At 47.0% G+C, this 26,516-nt stretch overlaps 1 protein-coding gene across 3 annotated transcripts in view; it reads left to right on the forward strand.

Moving 5' to 3' along the window:
* Elf5 (E74 like ETS transcription factor 5) overlaps positions 1-18,590 on the forward strand; it is a 34,480-nt gene extending 15,890 nt beyond the window's left edge. For all 3 annotated transcript variants that reach the window (XM_004660819.2, XM_045156946.1, XM_045156947.1), the window contains exons 3-7: positions 3,407-3,640; positions 6,714-6,764; positions 15,394-15,462; positions 16,629-16,824; positions 17,308-18,590. In XM_004660819.2, the coding sequence (XP_004660876.1) occupies positions 3,407-3,640; positions 6,714-6,764; positions 15,394-15,462; positions 16,629-16,824; positions 17,308-17,404 (647 nt within the window). In that variant the 3' untranslated portion in view covers positions 17,405-18,590. The remainder of the gene's footprint in view (positions 1-3,406; positions 3,641-6,713; positions 6,765-15,393; positions 15,463-16,628; positions 16,825-17,307) is intronic.
* The last annotated feature ends 7,926 nt before the right edge of the window (positions 18,591-26,516 follow it).

The raw sequence follows: 26,516 nt of genomic DNA on the forward strand, positions 1-26,516 counted from the left end.
CCAAACAGAAGATAGACTTTCATCTGTGTACATTTAAAATTCTGGGAAAATGGCTGATAACGTAAATAGCTCCATGGTATACTTGTCTACCATGTATGAGGTCCTGGATTCAATTTCCAACCTTGGTGGGGTGAAATTTTAAAATAAAATAAGCCTATTGCTTGACCTTAACTACCTTACGAGCCACTCCACAGTGGGATAAGGAATTTGGGGGGCTGGAGGGATGGCTAAGCAGTTAAGGCATTTGCCTGCAAAGCCTAAGAACCCATATCTGACTCTTCAGATCCCACGTAAGCCAGACACACAATGTGACAGAAGTATGCAAAGTCGTACATGCGCACAAAGTGGTACACGCATCTGGAATTCAATTACAGTGGCTGAGGCCCTGGCATGTCAGTTCTCTCTCTCTCTCTCTCTCTCTCTCTCTCTCTCTCTCTCTCTTTCTCTCTCTCTCTCTCTCACTTGCTCTTTCATTTAAAAAACAGGGCCAGTCTGTTTGGCTTGCCTCAAAAACATAAAATAATAAAATAAACGATAATATAAGAGATTTCTGGAAGAGTTCTGAGTTTGCAGAGAAGTCTGTTTCCACCTTTGTGAAATATCCCTGCTATGTCACTTTTGGTAGAATGGTTGGAAAGATTTGAGAAATTTGAGCTGATGTCAAAATAGAACTCGTAGCACCTCGGTGGGTATAGAGTGAGCAGGGGCCCCCAAGAGGGCAAAGCTATCTCCTAATGGGGTTCAGAAGCACTACAGTTCAGCTGGAGACCGTGACAGCAAGGAAAGCATTTAAGAAGGAACAGAAATAGCACAAATGACATTTGCTATGGAGCCTGACCCAAGGGGGTCTCTTTCTATCATCCACACAACCTGAGCCAGTCACCTCAGCCATGTTCTTCTCTCTGACTCCTCCTCAGACCAGCTCATTCTAGCCCCTGTGTGCCTGCCCCTCTCCCCATGCTCCACCTCTTCTCTGCAGACCCTCTGAGAGCAAGCACAATGGTGTGGGAAGAACTCTGGCTTTTGCATTCAGACTACAGTTCAAGCCTAGATTTGCTACCTGCTGGCCATGGGACTGAAGGGAAAGAGAATCCTCTCTAACCCACAAGTTACTCATCTGTAGCCTCTTGGGACAAAACATGTCTGTCCACCATAGATTCTTTTTAAAAAAATACTGTATTCAGTTATTGTTTGCAAACAGAGGGAGACAGAGAGAAAGCTTGAAAAAGAGAGAGAGAGAATGAATATGCCAGGACCTCCAGCCGTTGCAAATGCATGCAACACTTTGTGTATCTGGTTGTAAGTGGGTACTGGGGAATCTTAACCTGGGTCATTTGGCTTTACAGGCAAGACCTTAATTGCTGAGCCATCTCTCCAGCCCCACCATGAAGTCTTATTATGAATCTTGTAGAATTCTACAAACTCAATGTACAATGATAATGTTAATAACAACGTTAAAATTGATGAAGATTTTTTATATATGTTAGCTCATTTAATCTGTAGATGAACTCTATGATATAAGTGCTATAATTGTCTGCATTTGACCAACAGAAACAGTGAAGCTCTCGCTGGATGGATGGGTGGATGGATGGATGGATGGATGGATGGATGGGTGGGTGGGTGGATGGATGGATGGAAAGGGTGGGTGGGTGAATAGATGTACACGCAGGTGGGTGATATACATGTGAAGCTGGATGGATGCATAGTGAATGGGTAGGTGGATGGATACAAGGTGGTTACTGTGTCAGTTATAAGACTTATTTATGGGGCTGGAGAGATTGCCTAGTGGTTAAGGCGTTCACTTGCAAAGCCAAAGGATCCCAGTTCAATTCTCCAGGACCCACATAAGCCAGATGCACAAAGGGGCACATGCATCTGGAGTTCATTTGCAGTGGCTGGAGGCACTGGCGTGCCCATTCTCTCCCTCTCTCTTTCTCTCTCTCCCTTTTTCTCTCTCTGTCTCTTTCTCTCTCTCTCTCTCTCAAGTTAATTAATTAATTAATTAATTAATTAATTTTTAAAAAGACTTAATTTACCTCAGAGCTGGTGATGTAGCTCAGTAGTGAAATGCTTGCCCTATATGCACAAGAAACTAGGTTCCATCATCAAAGAGTTGGGCACCTCACCTCCTCTGAACATTATGTCTTCTACCCTTTCAGTATCTCCCTGGGATATTTGGATAGGGGTTGTTGGGAGCCAACTCTGTGCTCCTGGACAAGGTACAGCCACGTCCCAGCCTCCAAGACAGGAGTAACTATCTAGACATACATGTAGCAACCTTGCCAAAAGGAGAGGCCTTGCCACCAGAGAGAACAATCCTTAAAACACCACCAGAGAGTTAGGAGATAGCTAAGTGGTTACAAGCCCTTTCTGTGCAAGCTGAAAATCAGAGTTCTGATGCCCAGCACCCATGGGACATGGGACTCAAATGGCGCATGCATCTGTAATGCCAGTGCACCCACAGCAATGGAAAGAGAAGTTAGGAGCCTCCTCAGGTTCATGGGCCAGTCAGTCAGGCATTCACAGTGACAAACAACATGACTCCATCTCCAACAAGGTGAAGGTGAGGCCTGTCTTCCCATTTGTCTTCTGACCGCCACGTTCACATTCACACAGCTGCCATAAACACACACACGCACACACACACACAAATACCACCAGGAACACAGGAACACCGATACAGCCAACTCTACCATGACCTCCTTCCTTCATAAGCATCTCCTATGGTGGTCCAAGGTCTGCCAGACCAGGGACAACATTTAGCCAGCCCAAGACCCTGGCAAAAGATGCCCAGAGGCTGTCAACAGGTAGGTAGCCAGCACGGGCATCACGTCCTGCATTAAAGCACACAGAATCAAACCAGGGTCACACAGTATGTCACACAGGAGGCATCTGGTAACAGTTGAATGAATTAGCAATTCCCAGGACACAGCTCTATATACATTAACTTCAACTCCACAACAGTCACCAATTATCCCCACTTTCCAGCCGAGAAAGTAGAAGCTTAAATGTCCATGGTAAGCAGCTTAGTCAGGATTGTCACCCAGCTGACAAGGGCTCCTGAGTTTGGGCTCTTGACACCATGCTGTCTGACACCAAATAACTGAAGAGCCCCCTTTGTTTTCCTTCTCTACTTAGTAAGTACCCACTTTCTAAGTACCACGATGAGTTCTGCCCATTTCTCACCTCTCACACACTCTCTGGTCCCAACATCCACCCACAAGTTCCCCATCTCTCTGGGAGAACCTGAAAGTTCTGAGAGACCTGAGATGTTGCAGAACACCCCTGGGCTAGAGTCCTTGCCACCCACTGGGTGAAGTATGAGGACCACTCACCTAACGGGGCTATCCGTGGGGCAGAGGGGCTTGAGGCCCATCATCTCTCATTTCTCTCTCCTCGGGTGCAGCCTGTGACTCGTACTGGACGTCAGTCCACCCTGAATACTGGACTAAACGCCACGTCTGGGAATGGCTCCAGTTCTGCTGTGACCAGTACAAGCTGGACGCCAACTGCATCTCCTTCTGCCACTTCAACGTCAGTGGCCTTCAGCTGTGCAGCATGTCACAGGAGGAGTTCGTGGAGGCGGCCGGTGTCTGCGGGGACTACCTCTACTTCATCCTGCAGAACATCCGCACGCAAGGTCGGTGTCCGCAGGCTGCGCCTTGGGGGAAGGTCTGGGGTTCTCTCCAGCTGCCCGGAGACATCCTTTCCCCCCACGGACCTGGCACAGTGTAATCGCGCAGCTCTCAACCTCTCGGTAACTAAAGCCTTGTGCGCCGGCATGGAGATGCTAGACAAAATGAAGCAGGGTCCAAGAAAACACGATAAACATTTTTTTTTTCAAAGAAAAGCAAAAATAGAACAACAAAGGGACTGCTACCTGAAAACCAGGCTGATAGCCACAAAATAATGCAGGATATTCAAAATGTTGGAGAGTTTTCTCCTTCCTCTCTTACTATGCAGAAGGCAGAAAATGAAATGCCAAGTAACTGACGGTTCATCTTTTCATGCTCTTATTGAACAAGGACCCACTGGCCAAAAGGTGGTGCCAGTGGCATTATTAAGCTCACCCCTGGTCTAAGAGCAGGGTATGAACAAGTCTCCCCACCCCCCCCACCACCACCAACCAAGAAAGGATTTTGAGAACATCTGATTCTGTGTCCCAGTGTTAAGAAAAATACAACCAATGTCCCAGGGGTTAAGTGGTTTCACCACTGCCAAACAGCACACAGGGCTGATGCTCAGACCCAAGCAAACTAGAGCTTGGGACCAGAAAAGCTCATCTCTACCTCTAGCTCTACCAAGAGGCTTCCACGGTCTAAATCCCCATGGCCTCCTCTGTGTTGATGGTCCTCTCTCCACAGGCTTCTCTCCAGAGGATTTAATGAGAGATTATCTGACATGATACGTGAGGGTGCCAACACACTAGGCAACGACTGTTTGCATCATCATCAAAATACAGAAGGCAGATGGATTTTTTAATATAATTTTTAAATTTTATTTTGTTTATTTGAGGTAGAAAGAATCAGAGAGAGAGATTTGGCACGCCAGGGACTCCAGCCACTGCAAATGAACTCCAGACTCATGTGCCACCTCGTGCATCTGGCTTCTGTGGGTCCTGGGGAATTGAACCTGTGTCCTTAAGTTTCACAGGCAAGCGCTTTAACTGCTAAGCCATCTCTCTGGCCTACAGATGATTTTAAAAGTAAACACATCTCTGGTCAATCTTTAAAAAGATCTTTGTAAAAGTTGCCAGTTTCTCTTAGAAAGGATACTCAGATGTGGTATCTGAGTGGAGAGAACTGAGCTATCTAGCAGGCCCGGCTTGTCAGGGACACCATGAGCAGAGAGAGCAGCCAGAACTTTCCAGCCCTGGGCTTCTGTGGCTTCCATTTGCTCCTTTTTGATGGTGAGTGTGTAAGGGCAGGAGAGCAAAGGAGGCTGGCCCGGGACACTGCATGGCCTACACCCAGCGCTAGAGGCTATGTAGACCACAAGTCCCTGAAAGAGGACAAGTCCAAGCGTGTCACCACAGCTCTGGGAGAAGGAGAGTGGGACTCTACTCAAAACCTCCCAAGGGAACAATCTTGGCCAAGGAGACCAGGGCCACAGAGAGGGACACAGTTCCATTCTAGAAATGGATGCCTCTTGGTGTAATCAGCTTGGCCAAATGCCAGTTTAACCAAGTTGGTCTCCAGGTCCCAAGCAGCCCCTGTGCAGGGGTCTTCCGTCATGGTACCCCCTTCTGCTGACAACTTTTATATCAAAGAATACCTGTTGTTGGTCTCATTGGCTGAATGATCTGGGATCAGGGAGTAAGCTGAAAGAGGGACCTTGGCTCCTCTTATTTCAAGGAATCCCTAGTGCCACCTTCTGTATGACACTGAGGACACAGTCTAGCTCAGGAAGGCTCTAAGGTATCTGCTCTATCACCCTACTCCACTGGGAAACAGACTCCTCCCTTAGGACTCCTGGGGCAGGTCTGTGTACATGAGTATGACCAGTGTTTCCCCTGTCCCAATTTTCCTGAGACACGTTGCTTTTACCTCTCATCCTGGAACAATCATCATTAGAACTCCTTCTTATTTTCCAAAGTGTCGCCATTTGGACAATAATTTTGTTGTAGGTAATTACCTAGTTTATGCTTATGCTTTCCCATAGATGAGGGCTCTGGCTGAATGCAGCACATAACAAGGAAAGTTCAACCAAGAAAGGAGTTTATAGGGCCTCCCCAGCCTAGAAAACCATCTTGCTCAGTAGGTATTATAATGTTCCACAAATATGTACACGACACTAGTAATTGGAAGGAGAAGTCAGTAAAAAAAAAAAAAATTGATGGCAGAGGGTAGCTCCATACTTCCATTTTGTTTCCATTCTTTCACAAAGGAACATTGTCTGTTGTCCCTTTTTCAGATAGGTTGACCAGTTGACTGTTCTGGTGGGTGGGGTTTTGTAGTTTTCATTTTGATCTTTTTTTTTTTTTTTTCTGTTTGCAAGACTTTACATATAATGCTGGCTCTTTGACCAGCGTTTTCCCATGACCTTGGTAAAGAGAAATAATTACTCTTCACATTGCACATCAAGTTGGGAAACAGGTGTCCTTTAGCCTGTCCTGATACCTGAAAATATAATCAGAAACTCCCAACCCAAGCCTAGCCCACCTTCTAAAGTAGGGATAGTTTCTCAAGGCTTCAGTGAACTGGGAATTGGAGCAGAGTTATGTTTTGGTCTTTATGCCCATTCTCCCCTTTGGCCATCACATAATGGGCATTCTGACCTGCAATGGGCATTCAGTCCTGTCCTAGATCAAAGACCCAGAGCCAGAGGCTCCATGGGTATGGCCACATGTTCCATGGAGAACAACCAGTAAGCCCAGAGGCCAAGTGACTGGCAAGGCAACACGTAGACCAATGGTTCATCATAACTCAGAACCACATCCTCCTGGGACCCACCCAGGGCTCACTCCTCAGAGCCCATACAGCAGTAGATCCATAGAGGCTGCTGGCTCCAGTGACTCTATACAAATGACCTTTGAAAACAAGGGCAAGGTCACCTCTCAGGAGTGGTTTCAGGGCCAAATGGTATCCAAGTTTCCATCCCTTCAGAAGGGACAGTTGCTGCCCTTCCCGCAACATCTCTTCTCCTGGCCTGAGCACTGGAAGTAAGAATTTCAGTGGGGTGGCTTGTGAATTATTTTTCTCTTTCTGTCCCAGGTTATTCCTTTTTCAATGATTCAGAAGAGACCAAGGCCACCATCAAAGACTGTAAGTATCAAGCTTAACCTGCTCAAGCCTGTATCTAGGTGTCATTAAGTACATAGGCTAAATTACCCTTTAATAACCACTTTAGAAGCCAAGATTGGGGAAAAGAATAAGGAGACTTATGGTGGAAAGGACATGAGTGGGGGGGCATGGGACCACAGCCTGTGTCTGTGGAGTCTCTGTCTTCTTCAAGACTCCATTTCCCTGTCTATGAGGTAGCAGGACTCTGCTGGGTTAGGTGTGTTTGAGAAGCAATGGCCTTTATGCTGCTGGAGGGTCCAGTACGTGTCCACAGTGTGGATGACCCAAAACCACTGCCTGCTATTCATGATATGAATAGCTTCCAACTATTGGACATGTGAGGTTGTGAGCCTCTCAGACAATCTGAGCTCACTCGCATGGGTCCCCTTGGTAGAGGAAGATGATGGAAGATCTCAAATGGCCCATGACCCTGAAGATTAGCCCTACATATTTCACTTCTGCAGATAAAGAAAGGGAAAAGGACTTTTGGAGCTTCCATTTTTTTTTTAAGGTAGTGATTATTGTTGCTATTAATTATCAACTGTGGTCCTGGATAGGGTGCTATCCCGGCCGACTTCAGCTCAGCCAGCCATCCACTAAGAGTTGGTGGAGCGCATGGTAATTTCCAAGACCTCTGAGAGATAGTCCCAGGGGAACAGACATTGGAGGACAGTTAAGATTTACTTTTTTTCCTCTCCCTAAAAATCCCAACTAATTGAGGATTCAGATTCTTTGACCCCCCTACTTAACAAAAGGTTGGGGACAGGGACGTATGTATTTTGTTTGCTGCTTGCTTGATTAAAAGCATTAGCACAAGAATAACCCAGGTCCATAAACCACAGCTGGGGAGCAAGATACCTCTACCCTGTCCCGTGGACCTCAGCTGCCCACACAGGAAAGGAGAATAGGGTGCTGTGGGTAAATGGTAAGAATGCGCTTAGTCTTTAAGACAGAATTCCAAAGGCTATAAGATCTATCATTAGGTTGTTCAAAGCAGTAGTCACTAGCCACACATGGCCATTTAAATGACTTAAAATTAAATAACTTAAAATTAAATGACTTAAAATTAAATAATGTCCTGAGGAGCACTGGTTTCACACGCTCAGCAGTCACAGGTGGCCAGCTGCTTGGGGATCCGCTGGGGTTTCCCCATCACAGAAAGCTCTAGTGCGTAGTGTCGGAGGAGAGTGAGCGGCAGCCAGCGAAGGTGGGCAGGTTTGTGGCAGAGCAGTCTGGCTTTCGCACTGAGCAGTCTGGAAAGCCACTGAAGGGTTGTACCAAAGAAATGGTTCAGATCAGGGCCAGAGTTGTTCTCGTAGACTAGTGTGTCTGAGGCTGAAAGGAGTCTAGCTGGGAGGCTACTGCCCAGGCTGGTAATCCAAACCAGCAATGGGGAGGACAGACAGAGAGACTTCTGGAGGGAGGAGACGGAGGGAGGCCATAGCTCTGATATAGCATCTTTTTAAAAAAATATTTTTTATTCATTTATTATTTATTTGCAGGCAGAGAGAGAGAGAGAGAGAGAGTATGAGTGCACCAGGGCCTCTAGCCCCTGCAAACAAACTCCAGATGCAAGTGTCATATTGTGCATCTGCCTTACATGGGTACTAGGGAATTGAACCTGGGTTGGTAGGCTTTACAGGCAAGCACCTTAACTGCTGGGCCAGCTCTCCAGCCCTGATGTACTATCTTTGAAGCACACAGCCACAGAGATAACCTCACTACCAGTGACTGTTGCTTTAAGCTCTATCCCATCTGTTCCAAGCAGAGGAGACACACTTCTAGACATCTGCTGAGCCCACCTGAACAGCAGCCTCACAGCCGTACCATACTCCAGCCTCAGCCTACCAGGACCCTGCCCCGACCCCCGAGGCCTGGCTCTGGGTCTCCTGAGGCCCTCGTGACCATACTATTCCCAAACACATGACTTAGTGTAGAATTTGATGAGCACGAGGGGAGCTAGGGAGGGACCAGTTTGGTAGCATTTCTACTGTGAGGTCGTCCTAACAAATCCAGAACCAAAATGAAGGCAGAGTAAGAGGCTGATGTGCTGGCCAGAGACCAAGTATGGCCAGGGAGGACAAGGTGGCCTCCTGTGGCTCCCAACAAATTGTCTCTTCAGTAAAAACTACTACTTATCACTAGCTTACCAAGGACTTAGTATGTGCCAGTGTGGAACTCTAGCAAGAGTCCTGAATGTATGAACTGGGGCACCCTTCATCCTAATTCTCTTAGGAAGCACTGTCATCTCCATTTGTGTGTGCAAGGAAACACAGACCTGGGACAGAATCCAACCAATCATCTCAAGTGTCTCCACTTATACATTGAGCTATACACACACACACACACACACACACACACACATACACACATATACACACATACATACACATGTACACACACACACACATACACACACATACATACACACACACACACACATACACATGTACACACACATACACACATACACACACATACATATACACACACATACACACACATGCATACACAAACACACATACACACATATACACACATACATACATACACATATACACACACATACACACACATACATACACATGCATACACACATACACACATACATACACACATACACACATATACACACATACACACACATACATACACATATACACACACATACACACAAACACACATATACGCAAACACACATATGCACACACACATACACACATATATGCACACATACACACATTGAGTTATACACATACATACATATACACACAATGAATTATATACACACCTCCACCCCGCACACATATACATATGCATATACACATTGAGTTATACCCACACATACATACTCACACTGAGTTATGCAAACATGCCCACACACACATGTGCATACATACATTGATACACACGCCCCCACACACATATGAATACACACATTAAGTTATATAGACACCTCCCCCCATACATACACACATTGAGTTATACACACACCCACATGCACATACACACATTAACCTGCATACACACACGCACATGTGAACACACATTGAGCATAACACACCCACACGTACATACGCATACACACATTGAGCTATACACACATTCTCACACACACGGGCATAGACATGTTGAGTTCTACACACACACCAACATGCATGTACACATACACACATTGAGCTATACACACACCCACATGCACATGCACACCCCCCAAGAGTCCAGAGCTGCTCCCAAACCCTCCTATTTGCTGTTCTGCTCTCTCATTTGGTGGAGACCCAAGGTTCAGAGAGTCTTCCAAATCTGGACCCAGCTTGACAGCAGAAGGAACTTCAACTTAGTTGCTGCTGAAGGTCCAGCGAGCTGTGAAGCCATCAGAGCTGGGCAAAGTGAGGAACCTAGCCCCTCTCCCTTGTCTGTGCTCCCCACCTGCCTGCCCTCTCCTACTGCAGAAGTGTCAGTACCAGCAATCAAGCCTGCAGTCTGGCTTTGCATCCGTACCTTGGGGTGTCTCTGTGCCTCCCCGCATGGGGTGGGTTTTGTGGATGAACGACATTTGTATGGGATGTAATGAGCATGAGTTTGAAGCCCTGTCCCCAGGCCCCTATCCCAGATCCTAGAGAATGTGGCTAAGATTTCAATTAGCAGTTGAGAGCAACTACTCTGGCCACTGTATTAGTCACTTTGTTGCTGTGACAAAAGACCCTGAAAAAAGAAACTTTGAGAAGGTTTTACTGCAGCTTACAGTTCAGAAAGGAACAGTCCATGGTGGTGGGAAAGGCATGGCAGCCAGTGGGGAGAGTCGGTGGACTCTCATCCAGGAAGTCACAAAGCAGAGAAAGTGACTACTGGAGCTCAGCTCACTGCCTCCTTTCTATTCCGTGTAAGACATCGGCCACAGCATGGTGCCACACAGAACACACCTTCCCTCAGCTAACCGAGTCTAGAAACTGGCTCACACATGCGCAGAGAGTTGCCACCTCAATGATTCTACAGCCAACCAAGTTGACAATCCAGAATGACCACATTTTAAATATTTTAGTTTTATTTATTTATTTGAGAGAGGGAAAGAGGCAGAGAGACAGGGAGAGAGAGAGAGAGAGAGAGAGAGAGAGAGAGAGAGAGAGAGAGAGAATGGGTGCATCAGGGCTTCTAGCCAATGCAAACGAACTCCAGATGCATGTGCCACATTGTGCATCTGGCTTACATGGGTCCTAGGGAATCGAACCGAGGTCCTTTGGCTATGCAGGCAAGTGCCTTAGCCACTAAGCCATCTCTCCAGCCCCAGAATGACCACATTTTAATTTTTCTTATTTATTTATTTGAGAGCGACAGAGAGAGAGAGAAAGAGGCAGAGAGAGAGAGAGAGAGAGAGAATGGGTGCCCCAGGGCTTCCAGCCGCTGCAAACAAACTCCAGACACACCCCCTTGTGCATCTGGCTAAATGGGTTCTGGGGAATCGAGCCTCGAACCAGGGTCCTTAGGCTTCCCCGGCAAACGCTTAACCACTAAGCCATCTCTCCAGCCCACACATTTTAAATAACCAAGTTTTAAAGCACCAAACCTGTTCAAAACTCACAGTGAGGCCATGCCTCCACATATCCACACCAGCTATACAGCTGCAAGGACACAAATGAGGTGCTGGGGGGCAAGGCTGGGGAGGGGGCGTCACACTGAAAACACCACAGGCATTTGCAGACAAACTGAGTGACTTCGGGGTGCTACTTAACACCCCACCACACCTCTTGGTGAAAGGTTTAATGGAGGGCCTGCATTGACACTGGCATTGACGAAACAGCTCCAGCCCTCAGCCGCAGTCTCTGCCCCCACCGCACGCCCACCCTCACTAAATTTAAAAGAGGACTAAACTCTACTCAGCCCTCCAGGGCCTTCAAAGCCATCACTGTGGGCCCGCAACATGGCATTCGGGCAAAGGTGATCTCTGGCCACAAGAGTCAGCCCCATGACTCCCCCAATAAACCCCTTCTGTACCCCCATACTCTGTGTTCATCTTATCTGGATGAGTAACCTCCCACCCCAAACACAGAGGGTCATAGTAACTAAAAGGGCACCTTTCCCACCTTTTCCTGTCATTTTGGTGCTTCAATGAAGGCCCCACCCACTTTCTCTCTTCTTCAAACATTCAGTGGGCACAGTGGAGAGCTCTGGAGATGGGAAACACGCGCGTCATGACGGTGACAGTGGCAACTACTCAGCTAGGCTGAGCTAATAAGTGCTGGCTGGGTACCTGCCAGAGCCTCCCGAAAGAGACGTGGTGGAGCCCTGGTGTGAGCATTAGGTTTGGAATGGGAACTCTGTGGGTTCACGTCTCAGCTTGACATCAGAACAGAATTCTTGAACTCTCTGGGCTTCTAACTCCTCCTCCGTAACATGAAAATCACAACGCCGTCACACGGTGTTGTCGCAATGCTGAGATGCTGAACAGAAGGCCCCAGTAAGCATTTGCATTGAGGAAAGGCTCCATGAACAGCAGCTGTTCGTAGAGCAGTGAAAGAAGAATGGAATTTTACGGGAGGACAGAACCCATGTGGTGATTCCAAGGAACACAAAAGGGCTCTGGGGCTGGAGGAATGGCTTAGCAGTTAAGGCGTTTGCCTGCAAAGCCAAAGGACCCAGGTTCGATTCCCCAGGATCCACGTTAGCCAGCTGCACAAGAGGGCACACATGTCTGGAGTTTGTTTGCAGTGGCTAGAGGCCCTGACACGCCCTCTCTCTGTCTCTTTCTCTCTGTCTTCCTCTCTCTCTCTCCCTCCCTCCCTCTTTCTTTGTCAAATAAAAAAAAAAAAATGTACTCCGTCCAGAAGGCTCCAAACCAGGGGGTAGGTTCAGGGAAGGCTTCCTGATGAAGTCTTGTGAGCATGCAAGTCCACTGGGTAGAAGTGGTAACTAAGGGAGACTGTGGCAGAGGACAGCCACACCCCATTGGGACCACCTAACCCAAGAAAGGGAAAAGAGGGCTGGAGAGATGGCTTAGCGGTTAAGCGCGTGCCTGTGAAGCCTAAGGACCCCGGTTCAAGGTCCGGTTCCCCAGGTCCCACGTTAGCCAGATGCACAAGGGGGCGCACGCGTCTGGAGTTCGTTTGCAGAGGCTGGAAGCCCTGGCGCGCCCATTCTCTCTCTCTCCCTCTATCTGTCTTTCTCTCTGTGTCTGTCGCTGTCAAATAAATAAATAAAATTTTTTTAAAAAGGGGGGGGAAAGAGTTGGGGAACAGAAAAAGATAATATTGGACGGCCAGTTTATGAAAGTCCTGTGTGGTGGGACAGCATTCATCCTGGACACAATAGGGAGCCACCGCAGAGTGTTTGGTTGGGAAGCGCCATGACCCAGTGGCACAGAGACAAGTGAACCTGAAATGGGGCACACAAGACACCATTTCCTCCCAGCATGGCATATCTCTTCCTTTATTTCATTCAGTATATGTAGCAGACTACACTACACACTACTGTGGTTAGGACAGTGGCTGAAAATAGCCCATACTGAGCACTTACTGTGTGCCCACCACCAGGCTAGGTGCTAGGGAGACATTCTGCCAACACAGTGGACATGGACAGAGAATCACATAAATAAATTTCATCGTGTAAGAGCTGAAAGTAAAGAAAGTGGATACAGGATGCAATTGAGAGGCACATGTGATCCCAGCTTATTTAGTCAGATGAGCCCCTCTGTAAGGTGATTCTGGGCCCAAGATTAAGATGAGGTTGTGTACCCCCAAATATCCAAGAATAGCATATCCTGGGCAAAGGGAAGAGCGAGTGCAGAGGCCCCATGGAGGGACGTGCTGCATGCTCGGCACAGAGACAGAGCCAGAGGCCACAGCAACAGGAGCAAAGCGAGAAGGAGCCAGAAAAGAGGCAGAACTGTGCCATGGGGCAGGGCGGCAGCTCTGGCTGTGACACTTTGCAAATGGCCACGCTCTCTGAGGCAATTCCCATTGGCACCTTAGATTGTCAATTATAACATGATTTTATATATAATTCAACTCAACATTGAGTTGATGCCTTGCTCCCCAGCTTTTATTTGTGTGTGTGTGTGTGTGTGTGTGTGTGTGTGTGTGTGTGTGTGTGTGGTCATGTGTGTGCAGTCATGTGTGTGGGTTTGGGTATCCGGCCTCGCTTCTCCACCTTCTGAGGGAGAATCTCTCGTTGATCTACAGTCATTCTCCAGGCTAGCTGGCTGCCAAGCTACAGGTGGCTTCACCTATGGCCACCTTCCTTCTGGCCTCAGGCATGCTGATTTCAGACCCTCACCACAGCTTCTGGCTTTTACACGAGGGTTAGGGAATCTGCTCTCAGGTACTAATGCTGGAAAAGCATGCACTTATTCCTTGAGCCATCTCCCTAGGCTTCGTCTCTTTATTTTGACTGTGGCCCTTAAAGGTCTGTTTTCCACACATTAGCCAGAAGGATCTTCTGAAGATGGGGATTTTGAGCCAATGCTGCAATCTGGGGCCTTGGCACGCGCTCTTCCCTTTGTCCAGGATATATGCTATTCTTGCGTATCTGAGGGGTCACACCCTCATTTTAACCTTGGGCTCAGAATCACCTTAAAGCAGGGGTTCATCTGTAGTTGGTAGAGTGCTTGCCTGGCATGCAGAAAACCCTGGGCTCCATCCCCAGTACTGCATAAACTGCGTGTGGCAGTGCATGCCTGTAAGCCTTACATCCAGGAGGTGGGGCCAGGAGGACCATCCTTGAATAAAGCTGGCTCAAAACTAGCCTAGGCTATGTAAGACCTTATCTAAGAACAAATGTAGGTCTTTGATTTCCCTTCAATATAAAGCCCCAAGCCAGGGCTGGAGAGATGGCTTAGCAGTTAAGGCGCTTGCCTGTGAAGCCTAAGGACCCATGTTCAACTCTCCAGATCCCACGTAAGCCAGACACACAAAGGTGATGCAAGCACAAGGTCGCACATGCCCACTAGGTGGTGCAAGTGCCTGGAGTTTGACTGCAGTGGTGGAGACCCTAGCATACCAATTCTACCCCCTGTCTACCTCTCATTCTCTCTCTCTCTCTAAAAAAAACCCCAAAACCCAAGCCATCACCTGGCCTTCAAAAAAGCCACTTCATGCCCTGTCCACTGCCTGCATCCATAGCATCATCTCCACTGACTGACCCAGGCACAGGCGAGGGGCTGTCTCCACACAGAGTATGTGCACCCTGCTCCCTCTACCCGAGACCCTCTCCTCTACCTCCTCACATTGGTCCCCCCTCATCTTTTCTCTGGGCGTAACCTCTCTGTAAGAGCTTCCTGCCCTTTCCCATCTCACTCTCGATCCAATCATATGCTCCTGGTCACATTTAAGAGCAGTGAGCTATTTGTCTATTTCACTTGAGGTTTTCCTGGCCCATGAGTCCTTCCTTAGGTCCCCAAGAGCAGAGACGACACCTGTGTGCTTGCTCTTGGATTTCCAGCACGAGCCTGCAGAAGGCCCTGGGATTGAGGACAACCCATCCTTCCCATGCCTTCATCACCCAAAATGCCCCGTCTCCCACCACAGAGCTGTTGATTGGCGCCTGCTCTTTGGATGCCATCTGAGGCTGTGTGTGAGGCCCCTGGGGTCCTCCACTGCTATGAGCCCTTCTGTTTCAGATGCTGATTCCAACTGCTTGAAAGCAAGTGGCATCAAAAGTCAAGACTGTCACACTCATAGTCGAACAAGTAAGTGCAGAGACCGTTTTCATGTGCAACTTCCCAAAACCAGTCCTGAGAACTGACCTCCCTCAATAAGCTTGAGATGACACATGTCAGTGGGACTAGTTACTTCCCCAGGAAGCTGGTAGAGAAACCCATGACAGCTTTCAGACATGCTACCAAAATCGCATCATTTCTTTGCACTTGGAGATGGCATTTGAGGAATTAAAGAAATGTGCGGAGCGTCTTACATTTCTGAAGGAGGGTTTTGTTTTCCCTGGTCCACTGTGGAGCCTTCTCATGGCAGGACACAGGAGAGGAAAGTGAAGTGCCCGCCAAGAGCTGGAGAATCCAGGAGCCTTTCCCAGTACTGAGAGATCGGCCTCCAAGCAGAATCAAACTGCAGTTCCACAGAAGTGTGTGTAGAAAGCAATTAATTGTGCCACGTGAGGGGCACTTGTAGCCACTGGCTAGGGATTCACATTAAATCCTCCAGCCCATCCTACGGCATAGATTCACTTATTATCCCATCTTTCAGAGAAGATAAGTAGAGAGATGGCAGCTCCAGAGCTAGGAAGAGGTGAGTTCAGCACCCAAACCCAGGCAGCCAGACCCTAGCCTAATCTTTTTAAAAATATTTTTTGTTTATTTTTATTTAGTTATTTGAAAGTGACAGAGAGAGAAATAGGCAGATAGAGAGAGAATGGGCCCGCCAGGGCCTCCAGCCACTGGAAACGAACTCCAGACGCATGCGCCCCCTGGTGCATCTGGCTGACGTGGGTCCTGGGGACTCAAGCCTCGAACCGGGGTCCTTAGGCTTCACAGGCAAGCGCTTAACCGCTAAGCCATCTCTCCAGCCCCCTAGACTAATCTTACCCACACATAATGAACAAGAGAAATACCAGCTAGATGAAACTGCAGGATATGGGCTGCCAGAGCTCAGTACAGTCACGCTGCCCATCCGAAAGGAGAAAAAGACCATTTGAGCCTCTGGGTACATGTAGTCTTGCTTCTACTTTGACAGACAGACATTTCACAGCTCAGTAAGGTTCCCAGCAGAGCACTCAGTCAGAGAGGGAGGAGCCTCCCCGCACAGCAGCACCTCTCAGGGATCAACTAGAGGTTTAAAACAATTTCTTGTTGTTGTTATTGTTTAAGTAGCTTTTTTTTTCCTCCCTCTGCCTTCCAAAAAGGCCTCCAAAGTTCTCATCTGTGGGAGTTTGTGAGAGACTTGCTTCTTTCCCCTGAAGAAAACTGTGGTATCCTGGAATGGGAAGATAGGGAACAAGGAATTTTTCGGGTGGTTAAATCAGAAGCCCTGGCCAAGATGTGGGGACAAAGGAAGAAAAATGACAGAATGACATATGAAAAGTTGAGCAGAGCCCTGAGGTAAGTTAATAGCCTAAAATACCATGAGCCTGCAAAGACGGATTATATAAAATGGACAGCCATAGAAAATTATGCTGTTTTTGCAGCCTTTTCCTTGATAACGGGAAAGGTCATGAGGAAAAACTCTGGCTCTCAGTTACAGGTGGGATTATGGTTTGTAAAGCGACCAGCTATCCTTTTAGGTCTTGGCCAATTTCCCCAGGATTATCGCTCTGAACCCAAGCCATCGTGAGCATGTGCGCACACACACACACACACACACACACACACACACACACACACACAGTCTGAATTCCTGGGGGTATGATTCTGTCTTCCTGGTGTCTGGAAAAAGGTTTAAGTGTAAATTGATAACAAGGGTGTGAAAAGACCCAGGTAAGCAAAGCCCAGCCTTGTTACCTGAGAGAAGTGAGGAGAGAATGTTTATGTTCTGTTGTTTTCTTGGGGTAGAACCCCACCTGTTCTTTCTGCTTGCTCTCACAGATACTACTACAAAACTGGAATTTTGGAACGGGTTGACCGAAGGTTAGTGTACAAATTTGGAAAAAATGCACACGGGTGGCAAGAAGACAAGCTATGATTTGCTCCGGGCATCAAGTCACTGTATGGATTTCTGTCATTTAAAGCAATCAGAGCGCAATAGACATTGGAAAGTCTTGGTTTTGTTTTGTTTTGTTTTGTTTTGTTTTGTTTTGTTTTTAACTGCAAGCATGCCTGATAAAATTTCTCCACATCTCTGCTTACATTTGGATTCAGTTGTCTACTTGGGATGATGGCAGGAATGAAGAAACTCCTTCATCCCAAGGGGAGGAAGGGATGGTCTTTTGTGGCAACTTAGTCCAACATTATTTTCTTAATGAAGTGTTCAGAGCCACAGAGCTACTATCACAGGTGCTGTTCAGAGAAAAAAGGGGGGAGCTATTCTGCCATGGGGGACACACATGATTCCCCCACCCCATTGCAAACTTTCAGAGGTTGTCACATAGTTAACTAAGGCAGCTCACAGAGGAGAAAGGAAATCGTGATTAGCTTGTAGTTTATAATAGGAGGTCCGATGTAAGACATGCAAACTTTAGATTTTAAAATCAATCAAGTCAAATTCCATAGAAGAACTGCTTAATTAAAGAGCTAAGCCACTAGCCTGGGGCCTAATTGGATTTAGCATAGGCTAACCATAAGTTTCTTAACCAGGACATCTTTATCTGTTTGTTTGTTTTTGTTTTTCAAGGTAGGATCTCACTTTAGCCCAGGCTATCCTGGAGCTCACTCTGTATTCCCAGGCTGGCCTCAAATTCAAATCAATCCTCCTACCTCTGTCTCCCAAGGGCTGGGATTAAAGGCGTGTGCTGCCACACCTGGTTCAGAGCATCTTTCTGACCACTCAGCCAAACTCCCGTGTCCATTCTTCTGAAGTCATACATGCAGTTAGCCACATTAAAAATTGCTAATAAGATTATTCCCCTTCCTTTCCTAATGGGTGGCTGGCATCAGATATGCTAAGACCTGCTCCACAGACATTTACATCAATTTCCCAATCACTACCATTTCTATGATTCAAGCCCTCAACGGGATAAAATCAGAAGTCACTGATTCTGTCTGGGGTCAAGATGTTAAACTTTCCTAGAGCTGGAACTGTCCTAACAAACCCATAATGGTCAATGAAATTGTCAGTCTCTTGTTTTCTTATAAATACTCAAACGCTAAGGACTATTTTCTTGTCAAAAATATTAACAGTGAATTTCACCAATAAATCTTGATGAGTTAAAGCCTGCCTGCACTGACATTTTCTCATTCGACGCTGGTGTGTCAGGGGTTAGCAACAAACAGCAATGGGGACTGCCCCTGAACTAGGACTTCGCCTGAGCTGGGATTGTCAAGTGATGAGGCACTGACTGGCAATCCGTGCTTAGAGTTTAGCCTTGAAAGTGACTTGTTTAAAACAAATGTGAATTACTGTAAAATAATCTATTTTTGGATTCATGTGTTTTCCAGGTGGACATAGTTTGTAAACAATGTGAATAAAATATTTAACATATCCAACCGTGTGTTGCGTCGTCCCAATCTACATGACAAACACTGCAAAACAATGACAACCTGTAAAACCTTTGGTGACCAGCTTCCCACAAGCCAAGGAATGGAAACAAAAAAAAAAAAAAAAAAAAAAAGTGGGCTGGAGAGATGGCTTAGCGGTTAAGCGCTTGCCTGTGAAGCCTAAGGACCCCGGTTCGAGGCTCGGTTCCCCAGGTCCCACGTTAGCCAGATGCACAAGGGGGCGCACGCGTCTGGAGTTCGTTTGCAGAGGCCGGAAGCCCTGGCGCGCCCATTCTCTCTCTCTCCCTCTATCTGTCTTTCTCTCTGTGTCTGTTGCTCTCAAATAAATAAATTTTAAAAAAATTTAAAAAAAAAAAGCAAGAAGTATATGAAGAAATCCTGCCCACCATTTTTAATATTATAAAATAGAGGTTTCCATTATAGAATGGAGCTCATTGGCTAGTGCGACTGACAGATACATTTATGCTTCACACACACACACACACACACACACACACACACACACACACGGTGTATTTTGTATTTTGATTGCATTTGGTCTGTTTTTTTTTTTAAACTAGGAATTACCTAATCTAGAAGTTGATTTATGTCACCCTCTTTTAAAATATCAGATCTGGGGAGGGAGAGATGACTTAGCAGTTTAGGTGCTTGCCTGCAAAGCCTACGGGCCCATGTTCAACTCTCCAGATCCCACATAAGCTGGACAAACAAAAGTGAGGCAAACACAAGGCCACACATGCCCACTAGGTGGCGCAAGCATCTGGAATTCAATTGCAATGGCTGAGGCCCTGGCATCACCAATTCTCTCTCTCCCTCTCTGTCTCTCACTCTTTCTAAAAGAAATAGAATACCAGATCTGGAAACACTAATTTCTCAGTGTTTTGAGGCCTGAGTTGTTTCGAGTTAAGTTACAACTCATCTCAGGAGGAACAATTGACCACTTCCTCCCACCTCTTGGACTTGAGGTGGTCAACTATTATTTGGGTTTGTTCTTGCACTATTGTTTTAGGCATTTTGAATTTGAGGCTGTGTCCCTGGAGCTAAGTACCATGTTACAAGACAGAATCAAACCCCACAGTCAGCTGAAAGAAGGATTTACCCAGGAAGCAGCTAACAAAGACCTTAGCTGGGAACCAAAGGGGCAAGGAAGCAGCAGACCCAGGTGTCGGCCCAACAGGCCACAGTGGGTTGGACTGAGGGTAACACATGGCTACGAGAAGCTTCCCTTCCTCCCCACCCAACTCTCCAAACACTCCAGAGAGAGGCAGCTCCTCAAGACATGCTCATGTTACAAAACCACTGAACCAGCATTCTCACTGCATTAACCTTCTAGTCCTTCCCAGGATTAACTACCCAAGTTAAAGCGGCAACAGTGCACTGTCATTGTGCTGGAGGCTAGAAGTCTGAGCTTCGGGCACAGGGAGCCCGTGCTTCCTCCCCCAGCTCTGGGGGCCAGGCCTTCCGTGCCTCTTTCAGCTTCGGGGTGCCTCCAGGAGCATTCCTGGCCTGTGGCTGCAGAACACTAACCTCTGAGCCTAGTCTCCTGGCCCTGCCAGCAGCTCTGTGCCTCCTCCCTGTGACCACCAGAACAGAGGCCTGCCTGGCTAATCACGAAGCCTGACTCATACGATCCCGAACTTTGTGATTTCTGCAAAGACTCTTCATTCCAAACAAGGCTACTGCAACAGTGTGCAGGAGTTAGAAATGGACATTATGTTTGAGGGGCACCATCATTCGACCAGCCACTCTTCAAAGCAAGCCTTTTGCTTAAGCAAAGCACCCCACAATACAGCTATCTCATTAAAGACAGAAAACGTGGGTTCTTTAAAGCAAATAACACCAAAGAAATGACAAAAGGCAAAAATAATAATTCATTCAAACTGTGAAAGGAGAAAGTATTTACCTAACCCTAAAAAATAAAAATGAGTTCAAGGCCAGCTTGAGACTACATACTGAATTCCAAGTCAGCCTGGGCTAGAGTAAGACCCTACCTTTAAAAAAAAAAAGGGATAAATAGGAGAAAGGGGCACATGTAGTGCCAGGCAGACTTTGCATCATTGTGACACACCTCAGAGAAATGGTTCTGACTCATTCTTTCACTCCATGGTCCCTTGGCTCTGTTGCTATTTAAAGGCATAACATAGGGCTGGAGAGATGGCTTAGCAGTTAAGCGCTTGCCTGTGAAGCCTAAGGACCCCGGTTCGAGGCTCGGTTCCCCAGGTCCCACGTTAGCCAGATGCACAAGGGGGCGCACGCGTCTGGAGCTCATTTGCAGAGGCTGGAAGCCCTGGCGCGCCCATTCTCTCTATCTCCCTCTACCTGTCTTTCTCTCTCTGTCTGTCGCTCTCAATATAAATAAAAAAATATATTTAAAGGCATAACATCATGGCTGGGAATATGTGTTGGGGCCAAAGAAGCTTACCTCACAGCAGACAGGAAGCAGAAAGTTGATACAGGAAGGGACCAGGGACAAGATAAATCTTTCTAGGACACACTCCAGTGACCTACTTCTTCCAGCCAGGCCCCTGCCTCCAGAATCTCTACCACTTCCCAACCCCACAATGCACCTATTGAGCAGTTGAGGCCTGGTTAGAGGAAATGGGTCTCTCACTGGGAGCTTGCCTTTAAGAGGTATCCTGTTCCTGACCCCATCCGGTCTCTCTGTCGCTGCCTCCTGCCTGCCATGAGGTGAGGGGCTTTACTCTACCACATGCCCAGCACATGGTGTTCTGCCTCGCCACACACACATGGGTCAAAAAGCAACGGAGCCAAGTGACCATGCACTGAAACCAGGAGCCAAGACAAATCCTCCCGTGCTTGTTCAGGCACTTTGTCACAGTGTCAAAAAGTAATCAATCCTGTGGATTAGTGGTTAAGGACTTTGCCTGCAAAGCCAGAGGACCCAGGTTCGATTCCCCAGGACCCACGTTAGCTAGATGCACAAGGGAGCACATGCATCTGGAGTTTGTTTGCAGTGGCCGGAGGCCCTGGCGCACCCATTCTCTCTCCCTCTTTCTCTGCCAAATAAATAAATAATAATCGAAAAAATAATAAAAAGCAAGTAATCCTGGAACAGACCACTGGGAGGTGTAACTATTCCCACGTTGACTATGGTGACAGTTGCATCACAATGTGAATCCACCAAAAACCATACGCTTGTACAATTTGAGTGAATTCTAAGGTATGTGAGTTACATTTCAATAAATTCAATGAGTTTCGATATATTTCAATAGAGCTATTGTGCTTGTGAAATGGAAGTTGTGAATGATCAACTTTGTCAAATGCTGCTGAGACTTAAAACCAAGACTGAAAGTGGGTCATTGGATTCTACTGCAATAAACAAAATTTCCTATCTTATCCACTTCTACGTGTACAGTTCAGTAGCACTAAGCACATATACACTATCATGCACCCATCACGACTATCCAGAACTTTTTCACCTTCCCAAACAGAACTTCAGCACCCAGCAAACAATACCCGCCCTCCTCTCCTCTTCAACCCTGGCAACCCCTGTTCCATTGTGCCTATGCATTTGACTACTCTAGGTAACTCATACAAGGGAGATCACACAGCGCTTTTCCCGTTGTTTGTGTCTGGCCTACTTCACTTTAGAATAATGTCTTAAAGATTCGTTTGCTTTGTGGCATGTGTCAGGATGTCATTCCTTTGAATTCCACCGCATGGTTATACTCTGTTTTGCTTATTCACCCACTGGTGGAATGAGACATCCAGGAGTGTCTTGAAACATTCATGATCTGATAAGTAATGATCATGGGCTGGGCATTATAAACAATTTACTTAGTTTTGGAGGGCAGGAAGACCAAGATCAAGACTCTGGCAGATCCAGTATGTCGTGAACACCCACCTCCTGGCTTACAGTCTTCTCGTGGTATCCTCAGGTGGTGGAAAGCAGAAAGGACTAGTTCTCTTTCTCCTCTGATAAGGTCAGTAAAACCCCTTCACAGGGATGCCACCTTCATGACATCATCACATCCAAACATGCACTGGGGACTCTGCTTTCAACATACAGACTTTGGGGACAGGAACATTCAGTCCTTTGTATTTGGTTGCTTCCACGTTGTGACTCTAGTGACTAATGCCGGCACACAGCGTGCAAGTATCTGTTCAAGGTCTGCTCTCAAGTCTGTGTCCATATGCAGAAGTCAAGTTGGACCATAGCAGAAAGGAAGCAGTATCAATTCCTTAGCAGAGACCATTCGGAAAGGGTATCAAAAAACAGACGTAGGGGCTGGAGAGATGGCTTAGCAGTTAAGGCGCATGCCTGCGAAGCCTAAGGACCCAGTTTCAGTTCTCCAGGTGCCACGTAAGCCAGATACACATGGTAGCACATGCATCTGGAGTCTGTTTGCAGTGGCTAGAGGCCCTAATGTGCCCATTCTCTCTCTCTCTCATAAATAAATAAATAAAAATAAAATCTTGGGCTGGAGAGATGGCTTAGCGGTTAAGTGCTTGCCTGTGAAGCCTAAGGACCCCAGTTCAAGGCTCGATTCCCCAGGACCCACGTTAGCCAGATGCACAAGGGGGCGCCCGCATCTGGAGTTCATTTGCAGTGCCTGGAGGCCCTGGCGTGCCCATTCTCACTCTCTCTCCCTCTTTCTCTCTCTGTTACACTCAAATAAATAAATAAAAATGAACAACAACAACAAAAAACTTTAAAAAAAATAAATAAAATCTTAAAAAAAATTCAAGTAAACTCTTTAAAGATATTTTTCCATAAAGGGGAGAAAAATAAAGGGGGTGATCACAGAAAAATAAAACGAAAATTTCTGAGGTAAAGAGTGGACGAGACCTGTCACAGCAGGTAGCATGCTCCGAGGAATGATGTTGGGCAGAGCAGATGGTGCAGGACAGGGCAGGAAGGGTCGAGGCCGGGGCACATGGAGGATACAGTCTTCAATACGAGCAGAGCCCACGGGTCAAGGTGAAGGGCAGAAGACACACATAAAGTCAAATGTCAGCAGGTTGGGGCATTCTAGTGGAGGAAAAGTGAAGGCAGTTATCCTAGCCACGGTCAAACAAGCAGGTACTGGGGGACTGGGTGGCAGGAGAGATGGGTGAAGGGTCCTGCGAGGACAGTAGCTTCCAGGCAGGGCTGTGGGTCACTTAGGGTGTGCAGTCAACTAGAGAGGCCAGCAGGAGTGTGTTTGCCCCAGCCATGGCCAACCTCAGTGGAGCCAGAGCTGAGTGTGTCAGAGATGGATGCTACCGAGGCTGGGTCTGGAGCAACTGCCGTGATGACCTAAGTGCACAAAGCCGAGGCACAGCAAAGCAAAGGAGGACTTGGGGAGGATGACCAACGGTGACGAAGCAGCGGCGGCGCTGGACTAAAGGTGGTGCTGACCATCTAACCAACGAGAGGGGACGTCTATAGTCAAGTAGATGTATTCAGATGTACATGCAGGCTTACTTTAGGAATGCAGCCTCACACCTGCCCTTTGCCCTTTGACTTTTAACCAGTGAGGTCTTAGTGGACATGATATGAACAATAGCAATAAAAAAGCACTCGTGTAAGCTAGGATTGCATTCTTGCATTTTTTAAAAAATATTTTATTTCTTTATTTATTTGAGAGAGAGAGAGAGGAAGAGGCAGAGAGAAAGACAGAATGCCAGGGCCTCCAGCCACTGCAAACAAACTCCAGATGGATGTGCCCCCCCCCACCTTGTGCATCTGGCTTACGCGGGTTCTGGGGAATCGAACGGGGGTCCTTAGGCTACGTAGGCAAATACCTTAACCGCTAAGTCATTTCCCCAGCCTGCATTCTTGCATTTTTTGGCGTGTGTATGTGTGTGCAAGTTCATATGTGGGTATGCTGTAGTTACCTTTTTTAAAAAAATTATTCACAGATGGGCTGGAGAGATGGCTTAGCGGTTAAGCGCTTGCCTGTGAAGCCTAAGGACCCCAGTTCGAGGCTCGGTTCCCCAGGTCCCACGTTAGCCAGATGCACAAGGGGGCGCACGCGTCTGGAGTTCATTTGCAGAGGCTGGAAGCCCTGGCGCGCCCATTCTCTCTCTCTCCCTCTATCTGTCTTTCTCTCTGTGTCTGTCACTCTCAAATAAATAAATAAATAATTAAAAAAAATTATTCACAGGAAAAGAAAGGGAGAGAGAGAGTAGGTATACCAGGGCCTCTAGCTACTACAAATGAACTCCAGATGCACACACCACTTTGTGTGTCTGGTTTTACATGTGTAGCGGGGAGTCAAACCCGGCTCATTAGACACTGCACGCAAGTGCCTTAACTCCTCAGCCATCTCTCCAGCCCTAGTTATTTTTTTATTGCAGGGATCAAACACTCAAACCAAAGCAGCTGATGGGAGGAATGTTTTGTTTTTGTTTTCTTCTTGAAGGGAAGCTTCATGATGGCAGGAGAAAGCATAGCATGATCAGAAGCTGGACACCACCTCGGCCACAACAGGGGGAAACAACAGCAAAAGAATGAGGCAAGCTTTGGCACTAAGGGGCTGGCTATTATACCCCAAAGCCCACCTCCAACATACTTCCTCCAGCAAAGCTCTGCCTCTCTAACTGCCACCAGCTGAGGACCTAGCATTCAGAACATAAGAGCTTATGGGGAACATCTGATTGAAACCACCACAGAGAGAGAGAGAATGCATTATGAAAGCCAGAAGCTTTGATATCTGATGTTTTTCTCAGTTATTCTCCACTTTAATATCCAAGAGGTCTCTCACTGAACTCACAGCACTCTTAATTGTTAAGACTAGCTAGTTAGCAAGCCCTAGGGATCCTGCTGTCTCCACCTCCTCAATATTGGGATTACAAGTGGGTGTTATCATGCCTGGCTTTCACACAGGAGCTGGGGATCCAAACTCAAATCTTTACACTTGTGCAGGAAGTGCTTTACCCACCGAGCTGATTCCCCAGCCCCTCATTCTTGCACTTTTGCCATCACCCTGGGTCCCAAGGAGATGAGAGACAGACACGTGACACAGAGCTGTACCAGCTAAATTGTCCCCAGCTGAGCCCAACCTAGATCAGCCAATCCCAGCATCTGGACTCAGGAGTGACATGTGACTTGTGTTTTAAATCACTGGATTGTGAAGGGGCTGTAATAAAGCAAAAGCCAGCCCAGGAGAGGACACCAAGGTGACTGAACTGAAAAGACCTGGTAGCCAATGAGAATTAGGTTAATTGTCACAAGACCCTGGGGAGAGAACAACATCTGTTCATCCAGTTAAGAGATGAGGGAGCTAATGCTGAGGAGTGAGGTGACCTTCTTCCCACAGGTAGAAAATGGCAGATCTTAGGTTTGACTCCAGGTCTGATTCTAAGCACTATAGGATACTGTCACTCCCTCATGTGTCCTCTTTATCATTTGGTTCAGAAACTCGTAGGTACATCTTAATGCCACCTAAAGAGAAACATAACAAGATGGAAAGTAAAACCCAACCAGAGGCAGCTAACCTCACTGTGAAGCCACCACAATAAGAGGTTCCCAGAGCCACACGGAAGACATTCAAGTTTAAGATATTTACATGCAGAGAACATAATAGATGCATGTGCTTTTAGCTACCAACTTGTGTTAGAAACAAAATGTGACAAAGCAGAAAATGACCCCATAAACTGTATGTGTTTAACCTGACATGAATTCTTATGATTAT

Source organism: Jaculus jaculus, chromosome 8 (genome assembly GCF_020740685.1).
Source record: "Jaculus jaculus isolate mJacJac1 chromosome 8, mJacJac1.mat.Y.cur, whole genome shotgun sequence".
NCBI lineage: Eukaryota > Metazoa > Chordata > Mammalia > Rodentia > Dipodidae > Jaculus > Jaculus jaculus.